The 25,223-nt window shown below is 32.1% G+C and overlaps 1 protein-coding gene across 1 annotated transcript; it reads left to right on the top strand.

Moving 5' to 3' along the window:
• Positions 1 to 282: 282 nt before the first annotated feature.
• LOTGIDRAFT_161371 (hypothetical protein) lies at positions 283 to 24,913 on the top strand (the record flags this gene model as incomplete). Its single annotated transcript, XM_009056770.1, has 12 exons — positions 283 to 384; positions 708 to 889; positions 1,012 to 1,171; positions 1,595 to 1,729; positions 2,059 to 2,144; positions 2,527 to 2,725; positions 2,941 to 3,084; positions 3,204 to 3,205; positions 5,719 to 5,890; positions 9,178 to 9,300; positions 15,969 to 16,052; positions 24,797 to 24,913. The coding sequence occupies 12 exons, from the start codon at positions 283 to 285 to the stop codon at positions 24,911 to 24,913; spliced, it is 1,506 nt and encodes a 501-aa protein (XP_009055018.1).
• Between the last annotated feature and the right edge of the window lie 310 nt (positions 24,914 to 25,223).

The raw sequence follows: 25,223 nt of genomic DNA, 5'->3' as shown, positions 1-25,223 counted from the left end.
AATTGGTGCTAAGAAAAAAGAGTTATTGAGAAAATTGCTCTGAAATTTTTTTGGTGAAGTAGTAGAATATGAAAATTCCACACAAAGCTAAAGGTTAATTTACATATAGATATATAATGATTTTTTGGCAACTCATCGAAGACACTGCGTGCGTCTGGACATTCGCGTCAAACATAGAAGAATCCACGGAAAGATAACTCTGTGAAGTAGACAAATTCCTTAGGAGTCGGTTTCAAGTTGATAACTTTTAATTTTTAGAGAAAAAACATCTTTAATGGTAAAATGGACCCCATGTTTTTAGCCTACAGTTACTTTAGAAGACGAAAATACCAAAAATGTGAAGAAATCTGCTCCCAGTTATTGGAGAAAAACCCTTATGATCAGGTAAATTCTACTTCGGTTTCATTTATTCCACTCTAATTCCTGTCCTCTGAACCTCTGTCTGATTTCTCACATTTACCTTTGTACTACAAAATTTGTAAGTGGTTTAGAAGCAAACCCTTGCAAAATCTAATATTCTGATACTGCTGATATTCCTGTCATTATGATATAATCAAGCTGTAGCTCAAGAAAATGTATGTCTGATTACTGGAAAACAACTCACCAAAACTCATTTTAAAATAAAAGTGTTTGGTATAAGCCTATTAGAGATGGGCTATAATATTGTGATACACACTGGCTAATTGATTTGCCTCAATGTTTACTAGGGAGCATGGTCACTGAAGACAAGAGCCTTAACTGGGCAGGTCTACGTGGATGAAGTGGATGTTGATGAAGAAGGTATAGCAGAGATGGTGATGGATGATAATGCTATAGCAACAGTAGCTCGTCCTGGAACATCTTTGAGAAAACCTGGCACTGGTCAAGGAATGCCTAGTCAGGGAGTTAGGTAAGTTATATGTACCAATACCCAATTAGAAAGAAAGCTGGGTCAACTGGATTAATTAATTAATGATAATTCACACAGTGTCACCAGACTTTGGCTCTCATATTATACTTCATAAATTTCAGGCCAATGACAAACTCTGGAAGACCTGTCAGTGGGTTTGTTCGTCCTGGGACTCAGTCAGGCCGCCCTGGAACCATGGAACAAGCTATTAAAACACCACGTACATCCCATACAGCCCGTCCTGTAACCAGTGCTTCAGGCAGATATGTTAGACTTGGAACGGTAAGCTTTTTAATATGTTTTTATCATGTATTTTTCCTGGGATACTATCTTCAAATCTCAATATGCATTTCATATGATTTCTTTTTAATCAGTGGTAGCGTCTGCCTCTTGAACCTGGTGGTTAAATAGGGTCAGACTGACTAATAGGATTTACAACTGTCGAGGTGTAATTCAAATTGTGGCAGCGCAGTGGAAAATGTAGTGTCTCCTCTTAGGAAATTTTGAAAATTGAATTGATTTGGTGTGTTCTGACACATTTTGGGCAATAAGTTTGATAATGAAGTAGGGGTACAATTGGGGAAACAAACCACTTTTCTAGTGAGGCAAATGTCATGAATAATGTCTCAGATTCATCATTCAATTTGAAATCTTGCTCAATGTATCTGGACTGTATTTTGGTAATTTAAAATGGTTTAATTTCAGGCCTCAATGTTATCCAGCCCAGATGGACCATTTATTAACCTAGCTCGGCTGAATTTTTCAAAATATGCCTCCAGACCTAATTTAGCCAAAGCTTTATTTGAATATATTTTTCATCATGAAAATGATGTGAGAAATGTAAGTGTTATAATTTATAAGATAGAGTGAAAAAGACAGGGAAGAATCACCCATATTTTCAAGGAATAAAACTTGGGTTGCTTGTCAAAATGAAATTATATGGCTAACAATTTAGGTTAGTTGGTTTACTAGTCCTTGGACATGACTTTAGTAATTGGTTTTACCTCAATACCTAGGTGGCTTTTTCAAAATCAAAGATAAGAGGAAAGTGTGGGCTCTTTGATTGAAAACTGATTCTGAATGAATGGTTTAGATTTTATTTGAATTTGTAACTGACATTGCAAGCTACAGAACATTATGAATGATCTTATTATCTCTATTATTTAAAGGCATTGGAACTGGCATCGCAAGCTACTGAACAGTGTAAATTTGATGACTGGTGGTGGAAAGTGCAGCTAGCTAAATGTTATTATAGGTAGGAATTTCATTTTGATAAGTTTGAGTTGGGGGAATTATATCTGAAAATATTTACTAAATGTGTTATTTACATCTACTTGATCAAACTGAATATATTTTGATAGAGTTAATTACTAATTTAAAAAGATTTGAATTAAAAAATTTTTTTTACTATTTGTGCCTGATTTTTTTGACCAATGAAAAAATCATTCTGCCCCTTTTAACCTGTCTTTTGTTCGGGTTACATGGAATTTTCCTCAAGTTACTTCGTTATAGACAATCTTGTTGCATCATAACAATAGGTTGGTCATTTATTAATTGTTTTTATGATATTTTATTGAGAACTGAACACAACCTCTAAAAAAAAGTCAGTTTTTAGTTAATGTCATTTATTGTTTCAGATTAGGTATGTTTCGTGAAGCCGAAAAACAACTGAAGTCGGCCATAAAACAACAAGAAATGGTGGACTCATTCCTGTATTTAGGAAAAGTTTATGTCAGACTAGACCAGCCCCTGACAGCTGTAGAAATATATAAACAGGGCCTGGAAAAATTCCCTGGTGAAACTACTTTACTTACTGGTATAGCTAGAATACATGAGGTTAGTAAGGGACTTCATGTGATTGCTTGTGATATACCCCGTATATTCTGAGCAGCTTTTAACTTTTAAAATTCAGAAGAGATTCAGATGTTATAAAGATTCAGAGAAGTAAATATTGTATTGTCAAAAGACAAGATTTAGATTATTTAACAGACCAGAAAAAAAACAATGTAAATGATTTCAGTGAACAGGGACATGTTGTTTGACTATTTCAGGGTTTAAATGAACTAGATGATGCAGTAAAATTCTATAAAGATGTATTACATTATGACAATATGCATGTTGAAGCTATAGCCTGTATCGCAACACATCATTTTTATACTGACCAGCCAGAAATAGCACTCAAATTTTACAGGCAAGTACATATTGTCTTTTTTCATACAAGATTAACAAAAAAGAAGATGATCCAGTCATCTGATTGTCAACTAATTATTTCTTAATCTGTTTTAAGATGCAAGAATGTATTATCTTGAGATAGTGGTTAGATGGAAGAAATAATTGTTGTCTGAATTATATGTATAGTAAAACAGGAGTTATTTCCCTTTGTATGTATGGATTTGTATGACTGAATATTAGATGGCTGAATGTCTAATGGAGTAGTTTTATAATAACTTTTGTTTGAGAAATTTGAAAATGTTGTCTACTGGATAAAGAGGAACTCAAGGTTTGAATCCCACTCAAAGACAATAAAACTCAAGAAAAGATATGGCTTGTGCTTTTTTGCTCATCTATGCTGTATCTTTGTATGAAATCTCATTTCATTCTATCCTGTAAAATAATTATAAGCCCTACATTTGATGTATTGAGCACTATATCAACAGTATAAATATTTTGTTATTATAATTATAGGCCTATATTAATTTATACCAGAAGTTGAGATTTGGCTCAAGGCTAATATTATAATTAATGTTGATATAGTTTAACTTGCTAGTTATGTTTTAAGTTGTATTTTGAGCTTGTTACTTGTCTTAGTTTTTTCATTCTAATAAGTTAAAACATGTCATCTAAAATGATAAGAGTCAGCTAGTTTTGGCCAATCTCTGTTAATATAGTTCAACATGTCATTAAGTTTTTTAATTGTGGGAAGAGACTGTAACAGGGCTTGTTTTTTTTGGACTCTTGCAAGTTGACAAGTGTCAAGATATCCATTAGAGATCAGATAAAGAATTAACTAGTTGCAGTCTAGGTCATAATCCTTGCTTTTTAACCAATTCTTGATGGATTTTGACAAAACTTGACATTAGGGGGTTAAAGCTGACACTGAAACGACACTTACAGGCCTAGGCATCAGAATTTTTCTTACCTCATTTTAGCCTTGAGTAAATGTTAACTATCTTGCCTGTTTACAATATACAAAATTCAATTGTTATGTTCTGAGAACTCTAGCCAGTAAATCAGTCTGTCATCTCTGATATTTTTATTATTTTATTAAAGTTCTGTTCTTGTCAACATATATTACTGAACTTGTCATCTATAAAATAGTTTTCATGTTCAGATTAAAATGCTTTATTATATTTTTATTTACTTTTGTTTTATGGCAAAAAGTTGATGTGTGAAAATAAGTCTGACATAACTTGAGGCCGAGGTTTTCTTCCAGCAATAGTTTCAGATTTAGAATTTATCTTGATATCTAATAGGAGATTTATCTGAGCAAAATGTCGTTTATGTAAGTAGATTTATGAAGATGTACTTCTAGGAAATTTGGAATTTGATTTGGGAGCAGTAGCGGTTCACTGAGTTAGATGCTTGCATGCTTATCTGGTGTTGTGTATGGTTAATAAACTTCAATAGTTTACAATCAAAAAGAGCTGGCTAATCCTACTGTCTTGATAATTTTTAGCCATGCAAACTTCTTGACTTCACATATTTGCAAATTTAATTGTAAGATTTAAAATGGATCCACAATCTTGTCCCTTTAAGATAGAGTGTAGTCAACACGTAAATAGCTACTGTTTGAATTACCTACTTATGTTGAAGATAGGTCTACTTTGTAAGATTTATATGGTCAGTAACTAGCCAATGGTCTTAGTCTACTATTGTCCATCCTTGTGTGGAAGATAGATATCTTCTGTATGATTTAAGAACAGAGTGTTGGAATTTAGACATCATTTTCTAGGTTTTGAAGAGATGATGGTTGTGGATTATAATCTCAGTCCACGTGTTAAGGTCTATTAACCATGATAGATCCTCATCTTTCCTCATTATCCCAACTGTAAACTGTAAGCTTATAGATAGTCTAGGAAAGATCAATAGCAAGAGATTTGACCAAAGACCTCGAGAACCTAAGTTGTTATCCTTGTAAGATTTATGGCTGTCACTAACAAGCTATTGGTCATTATGTCCACCTGTGTCCAATCTTGTGGTTGTTATCAATATATCATATGAGTGTCCAGTGACAATGTTGTAATTGATACAGGGTCTATTTGCCACTCTTATCTTTATTAAAGTGGCTGTGTGGGCTGGCATGAAAATAACAAATCCTTTCTCCAAATGAACAGTTTTTTGGTAATGATATGCTCTTATTTATGATTTGTTTTTTTTTAATTTCCATTCCCCAGGTATTACACAATATTATATTGTTAAAAGCAACAGTTTTAAATATAACCTGATTAACCTGCACAACTACATTTATAAACAATAAAATACATTTCATAATTCATCTTAACTCAACTTTGTCTTATATCTTGACTGTATCACATAATGCAGCAATTTGATTGGATTGTAAACAAGCGAATACAGCCAATTAAAAGCCTTTATAGACAATCATTACGACTTATTGTTTACAGTTTTTCTATCGAGGACTATGATTGGCTGTCCTCGTAAACTTCTGTGTTACAGGTGGTTACCTCTGTACAGTTATTTACTTATGAAGATGAACAACTCATTTAATATTACATTATATAACCTACAATTCAACATCATATATTAATGAAGGTAGCCAACACCATGCAGTGTTCCTATATTTTTTCATCTAAATAATTTATATATTACAGGAGATTGTTACAGATGGGAGTTTATAATACAGAATTATTTAACAACCTTGGACTCTGTTGTTTTTATGCTCAGCAATACGACATGACCTTGACATGTTTTGAGAGGGCGCTGTCCATGGCTGATGATCAGACCTTAGCTGACGTTTGGTTCAATATTGGACATGTTGCTTTGGTAAGTTTTTGCTATTCTTTAATCTGCAAATGTTTAACAAAAAATCTGTAAAGCAGGAGCTGACTTAAGATTACAAGCGATCCTTGGAAAATAAAAGCCTGTAGTGTGATATTTGGGATGATAGAATGAGATGGTAGAGACAAAAAGAAAAGATATCTCTTTCCTAAAAATCTCCATTCTTTACTGTGTCTTCTTTGATTTTACATGGATACACAGGATAGGAATTTTTTTTTGTGTTTCTGAGACTAAAGTACAATTGGTCAAATTGATGGAGAACCTATCCCTATATGGCCAACTACCCTTTTCCTGTTGGCTCACAGCATCAACACCAATTTTGTGAGGGTTTGACCAATGTTGTAGTATTACCAGCATTTGAACACTGAATGATATACCATTATTTTGATGTGGGTTTTCATGATAAGATAAGTGGGCTGATATTGAGAATGAAGCTGTCATTGTGTCAATAATTTGATAAGAGTTAGGATTCTAAAGATTAGTATATTGATATTGAAATAGTTGTAACTGACATACCTCAGGAAATAACCCTCACTCTTCCTTCCCTTTACATTCAGAATATATCTACTCTTTTCTTGTGGATTGATCTTGAGTATAATGTCTGTCTGTCATTCTGTCAGTTATTAATAGAGTTAGATTAACATTTAGGAAATAAGGACAGGAAGTTACCCCCATCTTCCTTCCCAAGCTAGATATGATATGATATTAATCTCTTAGAATTATCAACCTTTTCCTGTCCGTAGTTAACCAATGCAATCAGGGCTCAACTTACAAACCCCCATCTTCCTTTTTTTATATTAACCCTTTTCCTGCTGGATTTACAGAAATGTGATTTAATGCATAAAGATATACACATGATCTTGGTGTTGGGGTGTATTGAGACGAGTCTCAATGAAAGCACTGGCCTAGATCACAGAGCAATAGATAAACTTATTAATTATGTGAAAATTAGTTAGCCATTAGTATGATTTTAGTTGAAAAGACACACACACAAACATACACTGCATGTTATGTAATATACTGTATATAGCAATGGCACCAGTCCTGAAATAAGTATTCCCTGAAATCTAACTTGGTGGCACTCTGACTCAAACTTATGTGATGTGACATAGCAACTCAAATTTGTAAGATCAGATCTAACATTGTGCCATGAGGGAAATTTTGTCTAGAGTAGGTTTATGCCACTGGCAGCCTTCATTAGCCCATTAGTGACAACAAGTAGGAGTCTCTTATTGATTTTAATGCATCCTGTAACCTGTAGACTTTCAGATATTTCAATGAAATTTCTCTTTGGTCACAGGAGCTGTGGCTCTCAAGTTGATATTTAACATAGAACATCCTGGTTTCCCCTATCAGTGATACAGGTCCTTGTCACTGAAATTACATTACGATATATGTAATAGTATGAATATACACATACAACTAAGATTCCAAGACTTGCTCCTTTAATTCCTGCTGAAACCATGTGTTATGTGTAGTAAAGTTGAGATAGTTTGAAGTGAGGAAATTTATTAGATGGACTATCTCCTTTAATCCCCTATAAAACCATGTGTTATGTGTAGTAAAGTTGAGATAGTTTGAAGTAAGGATAATTTATTAGTATTATTATAAACAGGAAATAAACAGTTTTAATAACCTAATTTAGTCAATTATAACCTAGTTTAATCTGTTACAGTCAATCTGGTCTGTTATCATAAACCACAAATATTTCTCTTAATCAATTAGACTTCAATGTGGAACAAAATGGTTAGTGGTACGAATGGAGGTGGTGGGTTCTTATATTGGCCGATGTGTGAAAGTCCCTCATTATTTCAAACAACCCAGCTGTAAAGGGTATGGATAATCCAGGAAAGATCAATGTCGAAGAGCTGTCCAAGGACAATGGGACATGTTGGTAAACAGGATGCTCTTAAAACTTATTTTGCTCATGAACAACTATTACAATAGTAAAAAATGGTTTGTTTCTTTCTTTAATTGCATGCATTAAGCTTATACTGACATATAGCTATCCGAATCACACTCCATTGGACACCATCCAAGAATCTGGAAAATCTCCTCTTCAACCTCCATCAACTATTGAAAAAAAATCTATGACTGGTCAATACAGCCCAATCAGCATCCCTGATGTATTAAATACCAGTGAAGGATACAGGTTATTATTTATAAACCACAGTGTTATTAAAGATAATTATATAGAATTAAGATAAACATTATAATGTTGATGTAAATACCACAGCCTATCTGGTAATACTTCTACAAACTTAACCTTACTTACTCATTTGGACTGGTTTAATAACTTTTAAATGAAGTGGATTTTTACTTCATTCTTCTCTACAAGCCAATAAAAACAGCCAACATCATGCAGTGTGCAATGAAGGATGTTTTTCCAGAACAGGAGCATTAGCCAATTCTTCTATTCCCAAATGTCAATAGATCTTATAAATGCACAGCCTGAAGCAGACATGGCCTCACTTTTTTTTAGCTAAATGTTTAATCAACTTCCAAACCATTTTTTAAAAATGAAATGAATCAAGTCAGAGACAAGCATGGCCAATCAGCTCCTATCTAGACTATGCACTGAATCCCTTTTAAGAAGCTAACATAATTTATTTGGTATATACCTATCAGTATTGAATCCCATTTTTTATGGAAAAAATTTCATTGAAGTCCACGTATCCAGTGATATTTTCTACAAGAAAGATTCAATATATTTTGGGAGAAGCCCATTCAGGTAGTGACATAACTTGGTATTTTAGAGAACAGATTCCATATATTTTGTGAAAATTCCTTATTAGTGAGTCATCTAATTTGGATGATTACATTCAGAGAGTTATAAAATTTGGTATTTTGTACTCTGCATGATTAACTATTGGTCAAGATGAAGGATATTAATTTACAAATTGTAACCTAGAAACCTTTAGGATGTAGGTAACCTAATTTATACAAAAAATGTCACATAAATATCATTAACTATATTATTTATTTATCCTAATTTCATTCTAGTTGGAATGCTAAAAAAGAGAGAGGGGGTGGTTATTAATGTGGTGCACCCAATTTATAGAAATAATTTAACATATCAGGATTGATATCAATCATGGGAAGGTATTAAAGTTTTGGGGCTGTGGAAGTTAGAATAGATGCTTGACCTCTAATCTGAATGTCCAGGTTTCAATCCCGACATAGCGACATTACCTTTAGATCTTTTCTCCTATCAATGATTCAGATACAAATTCTCTGAGAAATTAAAAATTTGTTATATTTTATATTTCTAGGGTATAGGAGATATGAACCTAGCCTATCAGTGTTTCCGAATGTCACTGGCCAGTAACAACGACCATGCAGACGCGTATAATAATCTGGGAGTTTTAGAGTTACGAAGAGGACATATAGAGGAGGTAGGTCAAAGTGTGAAACTAAACACTAATCTAAGTCACTATGGTTAATTTCTTTTTCAATGTTGATGCTTTGGCGGTTGGAATGGGGTAGCTAAATGTATAGGTGACCCCACAATAAAAAGAATCCTTGCTTCATGGCATAATAGAAGGGATTTTTTTATCTGCCATTTGAAAATGTAAATCTCTTTCACCACTTTTGTCATACTGGTAATTTTCTATCTAGTGCTTAAGTTTTTTTTTTTTTTTTTTTGGATAACAATGGATTATGGTAATTATATAACATCATTAGCTATTTGGACTTTCTGAAATGGATGACAAACTCAATCACAGAGTGATATCAGGTTTTTTGGAAAAGAGAGCAATGTCTTACAAGATAATATTTTAATATTTTGCCTTGTGGGTGTATTCTTTTGAAAACGAGCTTGTTCTCCCTGTGACTTGATCTGATTGCTAAATCATTCAGTTATTAGTAGTGATGAATATTACTGTCCAATAAGGTCGAGTAGAATCATCATTAGTCTGTGATTCATCAGGAATTTGACACTCTATGACAATCAGGAAGCCATTTACAGTCCAAGGAATCAATCAAATGAAGCCTCATCAATATAGAGTAGAAAATTGATAACTGTTGTAATTAGAAAGAATTCATTGTGAAGTAGAGGATAGAGTTGCTGAATTATTCTCTTCATTGTTCTTAATCATTTCTTTCTATAGTTTGAAAGACACAAGACTTTGACAATGACTGAAATTGGTGAAGGGCAATTCTTATAACTATTTTAATTCACTCAAATTAACTACACAATTTTTGTTTTGTTTTGAACAGTGTAACAGGTTTAAAATATTTTGATAAAAACAATTGTTTAAGGGCTATTCTTCTATAACCTAATTTGAGTTTTGGTCTCTTTTTTCTTTCCTCCTTTGTTTCCTACACAGTTACCTTTATATATGGAAGGTGTTTACGTTTTGAGAATGTGTTTCAATTGCGCTTACAGACACATGTAATCCCAGCTTTAGTTTTGAACTAAATGTCAACCATAAGTAGCCTAGTAATAATAGATAATATGTATGGTCAGTTGTAATAATCTGTAGTCGAGGAAGTGACCTCAAGTGACCGCGATTGACCAATTGTCATTATCAGTAAACATCTATAAATATTCATATAGATATATCCTCCAGATGAATAACATTTTCAATTTATTGATATGAGGTTCCGAGGGGGCATGGAAAAGTTTCTAAAGAATATATAGCCAACTGTATTGTTGCTTTCCCAGTTGATACATCTCACACTAAGTTGTCTATATCACTATTAACATTATAATCTGAGATATGATTCATCTACAATGAAACAAAAAATTTTTGGAGGAAGAGACTATATAATATTCTCTTGTCAGATAGAACTGAAGATGTCATGATATCTGCATGTGGAAACTGTTGTCATTCTGTCTAATTTCTTGTAGACAAACCATATGCCAGGTTTGAATTCTGAAGAGTGATATATGTAAACAGTTGTTAACAGTTTTGTAGTCAACCCTCATATTATTAGAATATCTGAAACAGCCTAGGGATATTAGTATAGTTATTATGTATATTCAAATAAGATTGGTTTATATTAATTTATTAGGAGTGATGTATAGAATTCTGATAGAATCAATTACTTACTGACTGACCCTAACCTTAGGCTATTTAGTGCTATAGGTTGGGATTCTTGTCAAGACTGGAGGTAATTTCCATAACATCATTTGAATCTGTATTATCTTGATGTCATATTTCCAGCCATGTTCCCTTATGTTGAAATTAATCAGAATATTCAAAACATAATTTTACGATCAAAACACCTGAAGTATTACCTTTTTGCACTGAAATTTTAAAAATATTAGGTCTGTTAATGTCAAGGACAAACTTAGACGTGCATGACACGCTTCTGATTTTACATGATTAATTTGCTCTTTTAAAGGGATGTAGTCTTGAAAAATTGAAATTAAATATTCTTGTGTTTCCAGACTTCTTTTCAAAAGGAAAATGCCAATTTTCTGTGATTAGAATTCTGCAAGGTGGAAAAGAAAGATTCATATAGATTTTTCAGTTGAAAGTTTCTATAAAAAGCAGCTAGGAAAAAATGTTTTGAGAGTACGAGCTATTGAAATAATAAATGTCAGGTTTTCATTTTAAAAAGTGATACAGACAACTGAATAAACAGGTGAATATTAAAGGATGAAGCTTAACAAGGTAACAAACTGAGTGACAAAGTGAATAATTCGCTAACAGTATCCCTTGAGAATGAAATATGGAGTATCTGTACAATGTTTTGTTAATTTTACAATGAGTAATTTAATATAGTGACTTTTTGACAGTGTTTTGAAATAAGGGATAATTAAAAATAACTCCTGTTCTGTGAAGTGAAACTAAATTTATTAAAATACAAAGTTTAGTTGTGGGTATGGATGTCTGTCTTTTGGACCAGATCCACCTACACAAAAACTTAATGAATTAGAAGATAGGAACATCAGAACCTTACTAATATACCCTTGTAAAATAAAGATCTAATTTCTTCTGCATAGAAATACCAGAACAAAGAAGGTTCTCAGAAGTACAGTTTTTAAGTTTCTATCTTTTGAAAACTTATCTTTTAAGGACCAGATGAAACAAAAATTCCTTCAATGTACATAGAAAGTAGATCAAAAATATCATATTAGTTTTGTTGTATGATGTTTTAGGAAAGGGAGGATTGCATTTAGATTTTTCCTTCTCATATTATCATAATTATAGACATAACTCATCAAAATTCAGACATATCTGAAAATCTTGTGGTTTCCTAAACAATGAAGTTTGACTCTAGATACCCTTCCTTTGAGCTGAGATGAAATTTGAGACTGAAAAAAGTTGGTGATTGGAGACAATGACTTTCTTTAATATTTGTTAATTTTACATAAAGATATCTTATTGTCAGCTACCTGTCAGTGTAATATCTAGGTAATCTGGACTACATAAACTTAATAGTTTAATAAATACTTTTCATGACCAAAATTGAATTTAATTATTTTCCTCGAAAGAAATGTTCAGTGTAGTTTACTTAAAGACACCCAGATCCCAGAATGTTCTGATCATTTCAATGAACAGTATGTATAGATCATGTATTACCAAAAGAAATGAAATGAACTGTTCATCAAGTTATAACAGACTATGCCTAAAACATCTTAGTTATTAATTTTTTGCTACAATGACTTTTGCTAAAGTAGGAGATTCAAAATCTTATTCATGCTCATAAAATTGAGCAAAAGATGACTATCACTTTAACTGCTTTAGTTTATTACTGTGGAACTGTCTTTAATAGACAGTAATATTGATATAGTTAATTATCTTATCAGTACTTTATTATAGTTATAAACTACCACATTTCCTGTTAGTATCAGGTACCGATAATATCTCTAGATAGATAGAGACCTTGAACATGTTTTCATAACACTTTATGATTATTAAATACAGTACACTCCATCAATCATTTAAATAGTCCAATATCATATACTATTCATTTGCTTTATCATTTAATACGGTATGTATCATCTAACTCAGGGTTCCCAAAACCAATATTGAATTTTTCTCAATTGCACATTACATAGTTTTGCTTTTCTTTGATCATGCCATAATTCAAGAATAAGGTTTGAGAAGAATAAAGAGTTCTATTATTCCAGGCTGTTGTTGGTATATAGAAATTAATGTTTATCTTTCTGCTATGGAATCCATTTTGATTCATACCAAAATATTTATACTAGACCATATTGTACTTATTTTTTCAAACGCTAAAGTGTTTATATTTTTCATCGGTCATTTCAAGAATATATTCATTTTGTATGTTAATGTAAGCAAGCATCTATCAATTTAAAGACTGTTGTTACTATTTTACTTTGTCTATCTACTTTAAAATTTATCTCATTGCATACTGCATGGCATTCCATGTCTTCATTAGCTAAAACAAGAAACAAGTAAGATTTAGCCTATAGCCATATAGGTATTGATCTAAAATCAAAGTTTAATTTGAGAATCATCATTTAAAATTGATGTGGCCACCAGACTGTATCATAATAAGCCACTGTAGACTGTTGATAATTTTTTTTGGGGTTTCATTAGTTATTATATAAGGATTGATTTAAATTCATTTAAGTTTAAAAACTCATCATTTAAGATTTATACAGCAGCCATAGAAACATAGTTTCAATCAATTTACACGAACATGTTCCATATTGATTTGCAGATGACTTGAAAAATTTCAACATTTGCCATACGTGATGTAAAATACAAGGTAATTTGATTACATCATTATCATTAATTTTCAAGTATCCTTGCCTGCCATTTTCTGACTAAAAAATCATTATTGGCTTTTTATTGTGAATGGGTTGAAATTTGATGATTAATTTGAGTCTAATGAGAATGACATGTGGTTTGATAACGAGGAAAATTCCAAACATTTAATAATTATCTATCAATTAGTAGCTTTAGATAGAATGAGCATGCTGTTGGCAATTTTCAGAGAATTTCTGTATTATATAACAATTTTGCCTCAAATGATTTGTGAAAAAGTATACGTGCTTAAATGTCTGATTGGAAATTGCTTTTGATTTATTTTGGCTACAGGTCTCTTTGTGTGAGCTTGTTGACTGCAAGTTTCAGATAATATTTGCACTATGTACCAACTTTGCCTTAATCAATTTGTAAATTATAATTAATGCCATTAACATTACCTTTGAGACATGGTCATGTCATCTGCAAATTTTAAGTATTATTTTAACTATGTACAGGTTAAAATAGCATACAGTCTGCCAGAATATATAATCTTGGATATTTAATATTTAGTATTATGAAACATTTTGTATTTTATTAAATGGTTGGAATTGATATACTAAATAAAACATTATTAGCTATGTTGACTTTATAGATTGAGCCATACCCTGAAATGAACACATGTCCTAAGTTCTGATGAAATGAACATGTCGTCTGCAGATGTTAAAATATTTCAATGTTACATAATCAATAGACGGCTGTTTCATTTAGTAATTGCATGAGATATGGAATGTCAGGTTCACATTTTATATTTGATCAATGCTGATAAAGATAATATTCTCGTAATGGAGTGAGTTAGTCTGAAACCATTTCTTTGTGAATAAAAAATCACATTGCACACAGCATAGTGTTACTTATAGTCCAGTTAATTGTAAAATAGTGGAATATAAAACTCCTTGCATTTGCCCAATCAGATGCATTTTAGTCCATTGTATTTTTACTATAAAATTGAGCACTATCAACTGTCTTCATTGCATTTTGATTTCTAACATGATAGATGTTGTCCAGATAGAAAAGTCCAAAAACTCAATTTATTACTGTCATAAAAGTTCTGGATTAAATTCAGCAAGTTTCGGACTAAAAGTTAGTGAATAGCATGTCAGACATATAAAATTGATTTTTCTCAAGTAGATGATGTAATGTGGCTTCCATCATGAAATAAAATATTATGTTTATGATTATAGCTGTCTGACATGAGATCAAAATAAAATATAATCAATCTAACTTTTACACATCACTAAGCAAAAGAGTAATAAAAACATTTCTTTTGTCAAAATCTTCATAGAAATAAAAAACTGAAGTACTAACGATCTGAACTGCAAAAATAAACTTGAAAACAGAAATAACACTTTGGCAATACATCAGTATCAACTAATAAACTATTCATATGAGGATTTATATCAATTACAAAGGAAGAAATATTTCATTATGAAAAATGATATCAGGTGTCTAAAAGAGTAAACATACCCTGTCTGGTGCCAATGCACAATATGAAGACAGTGAACATAGATGTTTTGAGTACAATTGTTACAGCTTTTATAACAAAATTCCCTTCAGTGCACACTGTATGGTGCTGTAAGTTTCTATTAGAAGGCACCTAGACAGGTCGTAAATTCCATTTCATTACAATTTTCAATCATGCTAGATGTCATTAACTTGTTAGTTATCCCCAGGAGAGGAAGTCGTCTGCTTGGATCTTGTCATCTATTGTTGTCATGTATCTAATGGTTACGTGTCTGTTGGCTTAATTTTAAATCAATCATGACCACATACTAACAACTACAAATAATATTCTACATCAAAATTCTTCTAGGAGACTTCAGTTTGACATCCTGATGCTTAAACTAAACTGTTGCTTTACAGGCAATTTAGAGGAATATTTCAATTGCTGATTACATTTAAGTCATTGAGACCCAAGATTAAGGACTCTTCTATTTAGGAGATTCCTTTCTCAGTTGTAAATTATTGATGAATACTATCTGTTGTCAGTTAAGAGACATCAATTGAAAGACTTTATTATATGGACATTCTTAAGACAGATTCATGAGCCTTCATAATGATTATTTTTATCTTGCTTTATCTTAAAAGCACATGAATGACTTTTAAATATTTTCATTGTCTTTTACGACACAGACACCAGCTTAAAGACTTTATTATAAAGACATTGTTTAAACAAATTTCTGATTCTTTTTAACATTGCTAAGACTTCTATTGTCTGATGCTTACTTTACCAGAATACTTGAGGCCACTGCTCATCGAATCTGAATCCAAGTTTGAAAAATGACTTCATTGAAAAGCTAATTTTTACTTTTTTTTTTTTTTTATTATTTCAGGCTAGAGCCTTTTTCCAGGCAGCGTTTGTGTTGGCACCACACATGTATGAACCACATTATAATTTTGCTGCCCTAGCAGACCAGGTTAGTATCATTTTACTTGTAAAAATGTTATAATATTGAAAGAATACTCTGCTAAAAATGCAGGATTTAAGCCTTTTATTTTACAAAAATATTTCTTCCCGACCCTCGTCTGGAATGAATTCAAAGATAATTAGGCGTTGGCCTCTCAATCAAAAGTTCTGTAGCCCCCAAATGATACAGTTTAATTTGTAAAGATTTTGAGGTAATATTTCAAGTTTTAGCAGGTTTCAGGATATATTTTGACATTTCTCTTCTCATGTAAAGCAATTCATTTGGTATCTCAGTAAGAGTTACGTAATACAAAGTCAACCATTACATAATATATCATCATCAGTTGAAGTACATTTATTGATTTTACCAAAGAATCTATCAACCAGGAAACATCAATGGTGTATTTTCTTTTATGTCTTCCGTTTACAATTTATCGATGTTTATTACAATATGTTAACATAACACTCTGAAGAAGGCTACAATAATTGCAGCTCATCTCATACTACGAACAATTGTTTTGGAAACACAATCCTCAACAGTATAGCTAGTTATAGGTGTTATAGAATATACTCTCCTATAGAAGCACTGGCCTAGGTCACAAGTAGAGACTATGGATTTCAACATGAAAACTATTTCAACTCAAACAGAAAATGTTTTACTGAAGATTATTCATAGATTATTACTTCTGGAGAAATTACAAGAAAAAATATATTCAACTCAAATTCTAGTGGTGAAAATGGTGGTTAACTCTCTAATATTGTACTCAAGGCATATGAACATTTGTGATTGGCAAAAACAACAAATTAACCTCCAATGGGCCACTGTACACCAACAGAACTGCATGACCATTAATCAGATTTTTATTCTTCCATCAGTTATAAAATACCTCAGTCTTGATAGTCATTACCCAGAAATAATTACCCTAGTCTAACAGGTGTGTTCTAGACCGTCTGGCCGACTGCTCTTTATTTACCACAGTCTGTCTGACCAATCTATAATCTGGTAGCAGAAATAAAATGTGGTCAATTCCACTCATCTGCCACATTGCTATTTTATTCTTATCTGTCAAATCTTAATAACATTTACAGGGTTTATATTCTGAGGTTTGGAATATGTTATTGACTGAATTAAGCTTGAAAATGTCCACCTGTAAATGTGTTCTGTAGGACACTTTATAGAAGAATGAGCTAGTTTATGAATTTGTTTTTGTTCAAGATTAAGTTTGACCCAAACTTTAGTTGATGAATCAGTCAAATCTTGAGAATATTAACAGGATTTACATTCTGAGGTTTGGAAGAAAGCTCACTTTAAAGGAGGGGATAATCTAAAATATATTTTTTACTTTGATACCAAAGTCTCAGTACATTTGTGAGGTTAAACTCTTTGAACAGGATTGAGAAATCAACATGTTCTAAATCTTTTTCAGAACTGTCTTTTGATGAAAAAAATCAATGAAACTTTTTCACGTTCTATAGTTTACCATTTCTGATTCCATTTTTGTTCATTTCTATAAGAAATTTATTTCTATTCAATAAACTTGTTTCTTCTTATCATATATACATATATATTGATTTTCCTTGGCAGACCATCAACTGGTGTTTTTACCTTTTCAGACCTGTATCTGATTTAGTTATGTTAAAACTGTTGGAAATGTTTTAGTTTGCTGTTGTTATAATTAGCTGATCTTTTGCTGAGTCAGACTGAAAGTTCTGTGCTCTTTTCTTATTTGAATTCATGTTATTCTTTCTTCATCCTCTTCACAAATCAGAACCTGATTGAATGTGTTACTGCCATTTATTTGAAATGACAAAATGAAAATAATTAATTACCATAAACTAGTCAGGCTTAATAAACCTTCTATGTGCCAAACACATCACTGGACAAAGTGATGTCTAGTTCAACACATCACCTCAGTATCACACTCAATATAGGGGACAGAATCATTAACAATAAGATGCCTTGGGAAAATGAAATAACATTGTCCTTCTGCCAGACTTAGATTAGTTACAATAAACAAGAAATAAAACTTCTCTGAAGCTACAAACTTTTTGTGTAAAATTGGTTACTAATGCAAAGCGTTCTCTTGTCTTTATCTGTGACGTTGACTTAATGCCTTGATCTTGTGTAATTTATTGAATGAGACGTATATGAAGTTATGATAAATTGATTTTCCTTATATGGTTTAAGAGTTGAGACTACAACTGATTTTAATCTTCCTTCCATATATCAATAGATGGAAATCATGTTTGTATTTTACGAGGAAATATTTATATTAAACAGAAACCTTGGGTTATTTTAATCTAGGTGCTAGGTTCGTGATATTAATATTTCACTAGAGAGGTCGAGATATATTGAAATACATCGCATATAGAGATAGCTGATTGATTCTTGTTTTTAAAACCATAAGTACAAACCCTGATAATTAATCAAAATTCATTTTGATCAAGCACAAACTTATGATGATCATTTAATTTTCATTGTCTTGTAATTTTTGCAACCTCAGACATTGAATGGGAAATTGGTATTGCTGAAAGTACCCAAGATTGATAGAGTCACAAGGCAGGCTAGAAAACCTCTTTTAAATCCAGTTATATCAAAATTTTAATTATTAAACATTTCATCTAAACTGTATAGATTGCAATGTAGTGGAATCTATACCCTCTCACTCCTTAACCTAATTTACAATTTTCTAAACTAAACTGTTTGAAGACAGAGGTTTCATTAAGTTCCTGCTTCCTCTTTGTGAAATTTCCTTTTACCATCCTAAACACAATTAAAATATTTCACCACAAGCTGGGCATGACCTTTAACCTTTTACTAATTGAAACCCTCCCAAATGTACTTGAAGCTTTGACCAATTTACTATAGTATATCAGATGTTAGCATTAAAATAGGGAAATGTCAGATCCTTGTTCTACAAAGTTGGTCTTCATGAGTTCAGTGGTTTAAAAAATTTTCTGACTAGCCTGAAAAGCCCCTCCCTTACCCTCGACTAGGTTGTTTTCAGGGAGTTTACAATTGGTACCCTGTCAGTAATGACCCTCTGATCTGGCTCTGATATTTACACTCTACACAACCCCTCCCTCTACCCTATCAGTTGTATTAATTAAAAGATTGGGAAATTAGAATTCTGTTAATTAGAACTGTTAATTATGAACAGAAGAGATAACGAAGATTGTAAATATGTCAGGTTAATTAGCACAAGATAGGGGGTGAATATTAAATTGATTTTGACAAAAATATTTAAAATTGTGAAGGAACTAAATGGGGGCTGGGGGATATAAACCAATGGGTGTCCTGATCTAGAATGTGCTTTCAATAAATTGTGATTGTAATTCTTCAATCAGACATGGCTGGTAAATAAAGCCAAAGACAGCCTAGAGCTCTAATCAGACTTGGCTTGTAAATACAGCTAAAAGACAACCTAGAGCTCAGACACAACTGGTATACCAAATCAACAGTCTAGATCTCGAGTCAGACAATAGACATTATAGTTTATACAACCAACTCAACAGTTTTGAGCTCTACTTACACATGACTGGTATATACAGACAAATAAACAGTCTAGAGCTCTAGTCACACAAAAGACATGACTATTAAATACAGCCCAACCAACAGATTAGAGCTATAGTCAGATATGACAGATAAATACAACCAAATCAACAGATTAGAGCTATAGTCAGATATGACAGGTAAATACAACCAAATCAACAGATTAGAGCTATAGTCAGATATGACGGGTAAATACAACCAAATCAACAGATTAGAGCTATAGTCAGATATGACAGGTAAATACAACCAAATCAACAGATTAGAGCTCTAGTCAGACATGACATTAAATTGTAGAGCTGTAGCTATACATGAATAGTAACTACAACCTTATCAACAGTATAGATACTGAGGGTTATTCTGCCAACCTGACAGCTGACTCTGGGCGTATTACTATCAGGGTGTGGTTTGTTGACTAGTTGTATTGATATAACTATCTTAATAACAATCAAACATACAATATTCTCATCTCATATTTCTCTTATCGTCCTGCTGGTACAAATAGATACAGCATAAAGTGCAATGTGAGATTATCGATACAGTTGAAAATAAATAGAGCGTATATGCAACAAGATGTGACATTTCTCGTCTCTTCTATTTTCTGCTTTATCAATAATTGATATTTTGTTATTTAAGTTGAAATTGCAATTAAAAACTTTACTAGATTGCTCATGGGAATGTGATTTGTGGCATATAAGAATAATAGAAAATAATATTTAGTCCATGACACACATGGAAAAATTTCAGATTTGGTGGTTGTTTTCTACCTTGAACAAAACTTTTGGACCATGATTGTACATGATAGCATGTTAGGTTGTCTAATATTTAACCTCATGAGGACTGTATATCAGGAGGTAATAGTCATTGTTGTTAATCATTGGATTTTGATTTTGAAGCAGTTGAGCAGCCTGTTAAGAAATCAAGTTTGCATTCATGATTAGTTTCTATTAAAGTGATAAAGATCAATCATTCAATCATTCAACTGATGTTTAATTTCTGTACCTTCACTAATTCACAGCACATGGTAGACATGAGTCATTTAATAACAGATTAAAGGGATACAGTCCTCCTAAATATTCAAGATTTCTTGTAGATGATCTACAGTTTAAAGGGATACAGTTGTATGAATAATCAAGCCCTAAGTTGGACTTCTAGTTAGCCTTCAACTTATAGATAAAAGATAAATAGAATTTATATTTGACTTTCAGAATGAAAGTTTGACTTCAGGAACAAGCTGAATTTTTACTACATGCTGAGCATCAAAGGGAGAAAGTCATCTGTATCCTTTACCAACAGATATAATTCATTTTCAGTGATCTGTATCACTTATCAGAATGAGAACCGTTACTGATGAGTTGTTTTGAGATCTATCAGCTGGTGACAGAAATTATTTAAATGACAATATCCCTTTAATTTGAGTTTTAATGATCAGATAATAAAAAGATATACCTAAATTAAATTTGAGAACTATGGTATATCCCTTTAAATTAAACCTTATCATTGTTTCATTGAAATAATACAAATTTTGAAGACTACATCCCTTTAATAAAGTGAAGTGTGCCAGGGGCCAGTTGAAATAATCTCATATCAATGATTGAAGCTAGCTAATCAAGTGTAACGGAGCTTTGTTTTACTTGTTTTAAAGTTTAGCCTGTGGATATTATTAAAGTGACAGATGACCCAGTCGACTTGTTAGCAGTCAGAGGCCATCTTTTGTCCCGTTTGTTGTTTTTAAGGATGGCTAATATTCTAAATGTTATGCCAAAACTAAGGAAGACAATGTCATGCAATGTACAGTGAGGGGAAATTTATGATCAAGCTGGAACACCAAACTAAAACTTTTATATTTTTGAATATTTTATCACAAGGGCAATAGGCAAATCACACAAACATATTTTTTTAATTCTTTCCTCGTTAATAAAAACACTAATTATGATAATTTGATGATTTTTTCACTTCCTGGTTTTCTAGTAGATATTTGATGTAAAAAGATAAATTTGACTTCCTAAATCATCTTGTTTATATTATCAATATTATAGACTAACCTATAGTCGTTAGTAATTTTTCAATTCTGATGTACTAACAACTGGACTGGACAAATTTGGGATAAATAGATTCTTAGACTGGTTTATAGTCAGTAGCTATGCATAGAGTCTTGGTTCATCAAACACAACAATATTGACTCAAATTGTGGAATGTATAAAAACATGAAATGATATAGTAGTAAATTTAAATGGTGCCTAAATATGCCCTCACAGCATAGCAATAACCAGTTGAGTATGGTTGCAAATGATTAAAGTGGTTATGAATACTGAACACAGCTAGCAACTAAGTTGTGTCTGAAGCTCATGACCGCAATTCTTTTAAGCATTCATATTCATTGGTGATTACAATTGTGTGAGGGCCCCTTTAGACAGACTAAAGATAACATTGAATTTTATTCCTATTCAGTTCCAGTCCATTTGATTTCAGCTCTATAAAGTTTCTATCAGCTGATACAGTTAATAGTTTAATGACTATCTCTCTTTAATAAACCAAGGTCTTGTTTGTTTATGATTTATGTTTTAATTATAGTCAGATGATTTATAATGAAAGTCCTAGTAATTTATTGACAGAGTAAAGAGCCTTCCAGATGGTGCCTCTTAAGACTGTCATTTCTTGTACTTGTGGACCCTCTAGAAGTCATTTGTGCCACTCATAGCACCTAATTCAGTCCTCAGCCTTTCCTATTTGGACTTATCATCAACTCTGGACTTTTTCAACGATTTGTGTCTTAGCCAATAATTTAATCTCGTAATTCAAATTCCAACAAAAAACCTGTCTCATCTCCTTTGTATGTTCACTTAAAAACTACTCAAATAATTTTAATATTTTATTGGTCCCTCTTGACTTTCATTTGTGTCACTTCAGCCCCCTTTTTAAGTGACCACTTCTACACTTGTTACAGATAATTCTTCTTTTCTATTTAAAAACTCCACTCAATTGTGAGTATTTCATTTTTTACACTTGTCCAATGGAATGGAGTTATGCTTTGAAAGAAGGTCAAATACAACATTTCAAGGTCATTAAAGGAGTGGCTTCAACCCCCCTCCCCCTCCCCCCTTTTTTTTATAAAAAAATAAATAAATTTAATATTCTGATACATTACATTCTTTTATCTGAATATCTCTCTAATATATTTATAAGTGAATTGCCAAAAGTCATAATGCCGTGATAAATGATCAATTTTAAAATCAGAAGATTTTTCTTGGAATATTAACTGAAGAATGTAAGATTGATGAAATTCTGAAGTAGTTGATTAATAACTCTCTATCATAATTCTGATTATAATAACCACTCTAATACTATTAACCCTGAACTCACCAACTTTTTATATAACTCTTCTCTCAAGTAGAATTCAAACTGTCAAAAGACCTAATTAATCTCACTTGTTTTAACCCTAGCTTCCCTTTTCCATTTAGTCTCCACACTTCAAGGACCATTGAAGAAGGTCTGTGATCTATGAGGGGTTAAATTAGCCATGAAAATTTCCAGTCTGCTCTCATTATTGTATCACCTTTTGATGCCTCAAATTACATTGGAAAGTTTAGAATTCTTTTTAATCAACAGGTTTCTCTTTCCAAGGCAATTGTATCTCAAAAAACAGAAAATTAAAATCTATAGCAATTTAGTAGGAAGAAAAAAATAGCTGTTTCTTTCTCAAGGGTTTAATCGAATAATAAAGTCATCTGTCATCACATTGAAAGGGTTAACTAGTATCAAGCTGCTTCTAGCAGATAGTTTGTAACCTAATAGAAATTATTGTTTATAGTTCACTGTTTTACCAATTACTGATAGTGTTCATAATTCATTGATTGACAAGTGCCTTTCAATTCATAAAATATGTGCAAAAGTCTGGGAACAGAGGACTGCTAGAAGCTAGAATATCTCTTATAAATCTTAACATTTAAAGGGTCAGTTGTTAAAATTCAACTGTGACCAACAGTGACTGAGATGAAGTTGTTTGTGGAAAGGAGGGGTTGTGAATGTATTTCAGGTAGGGGGAGGGGAATTCATCAGTAAAGCTGTAAGGTGAGGGTAAGCTGTAATCTTATACATATCATCAAGTTTTATCACATCTCAATAACAACGATTAAAAATTAATTTTACAATTGGTGTCAGTCCTGTTAGGTATGTATCAAAAAGAGGGAGGGGGTGATAAGGGCAGGGATTTTACAGAATAGGGGAGGGCAATTTGTAACCCGATATGAGGTCATGTAGTAAAATATCAATTACTTTGATTACAGATTAAATTTGAGTTTGGTGTCAGATAGCCACAGTTGATGTATGTCTCAAATAAGTGTAAAGGGGGGGGTCTGTAATCCAATATATGGTCAACAGGTAAATTCAAATCATGATTTTTATAACAAATTAATTGATGATTTGGTCACTACTGCTGTGAAACATTTAGTATAGTATAACCAGATCATACTTATAGTCTAGCTTCCAGGTAGTTCTTACATTATTGCAGGGCATTAGATAATAATCAAATTCTTAATTTGATTGAAATATTAAATTCCAATTGTATGCATGCGCATAACCAACTATCTCATTTCTTTTCCAAATTTCCTCAAACTATTATATCAAAAAGACAATTTCTGGATTTCAGAGATAAATTGGAATTTGTGTAGTGCACATGCGACTGCGTTGCCTTAATCCGTCCACCCTTGTATGTACCTGTTGGTCGTTATGTGCCCTGCATTAGTACTGTTAAGGGAACAGTTCTAGTTTTTGTTGTGTTTGGAGTTGAAGGCTGAAATTCTGGAATGGTTAGAAAATGATATGATAATTTCCATATCATTTAAATGGTGTTAGATAGGCTAACCTACTCCCTGTGCTCTGAATTAACTGAAGACCACAGGTTGCTATTTACAAAGGATAATTTGTATAAATCTGATAAAGATCAAGTTAATCTCCATCCTGTAATATTGATGTATTGTGAAGACCTGGAGAAGCTGAGGGATAAGAATTAGGATTAGTCTAGTTACAGATTAACAAGTGTCAAGTTGTGAAGATCAATGCATTAAATCAGGTTTATTTCATTCTAATGAGGTTGAAGAATAAAGGGTTAATGATCTTACACTTTATTTGAAATATTTAAACAGAGTGACTTAGATCTTTTGCCAATAATAACTAATATTTTATAAATTGTTTATATTTTTCAGTTGGGAGATCTACAGAGTAGTTATAATGCTGTGAAACGAGCAGTAGATGCTTATGATGGTCACATAGATTCTAAGGAATTACTTCAACAATTAAAACAACATTTTTCACTTCTATAGTTTTATCAAAGGCACCATTGTATGAAAACTGTTCAAATTCAAACTCATCCCAATTAAAAAAGCTTGATATTACTTTTTTTATTTGTATGTAAAGGACAGCAACTGCTGTCCTCTTTATGGGAAAAAATCGAATTTTAAACTTTTCCACACAACAGAAAAAACAAGATCTTACACTTCTTTATAGTATCAAAGACAAGGACAGTAACTCTAGGACTCTTTGAATGTGTCTGATCAAGATTATAAACACCTAGACAATCAGAGCCTTTGACAGAAAGAGTGTAAACATTACGGCTTATCGTTTACAGACTTT

Source organism: Lottia gigantea (genome assembly GCF_000327385.1).
Source record: "Lottia gigantea unplaced genomic scaffold LOTGIsca_29, whole genome shotgun sequence".
Lineage (NCBI taxonomy): Eukaryota > Metazoa > Mollusca > Gastropoda > Lottiidae > Lottia > Lottia gigantea.
This window is presented reverse-complemented; position numbering and strand designations above follow the sequence as displayed.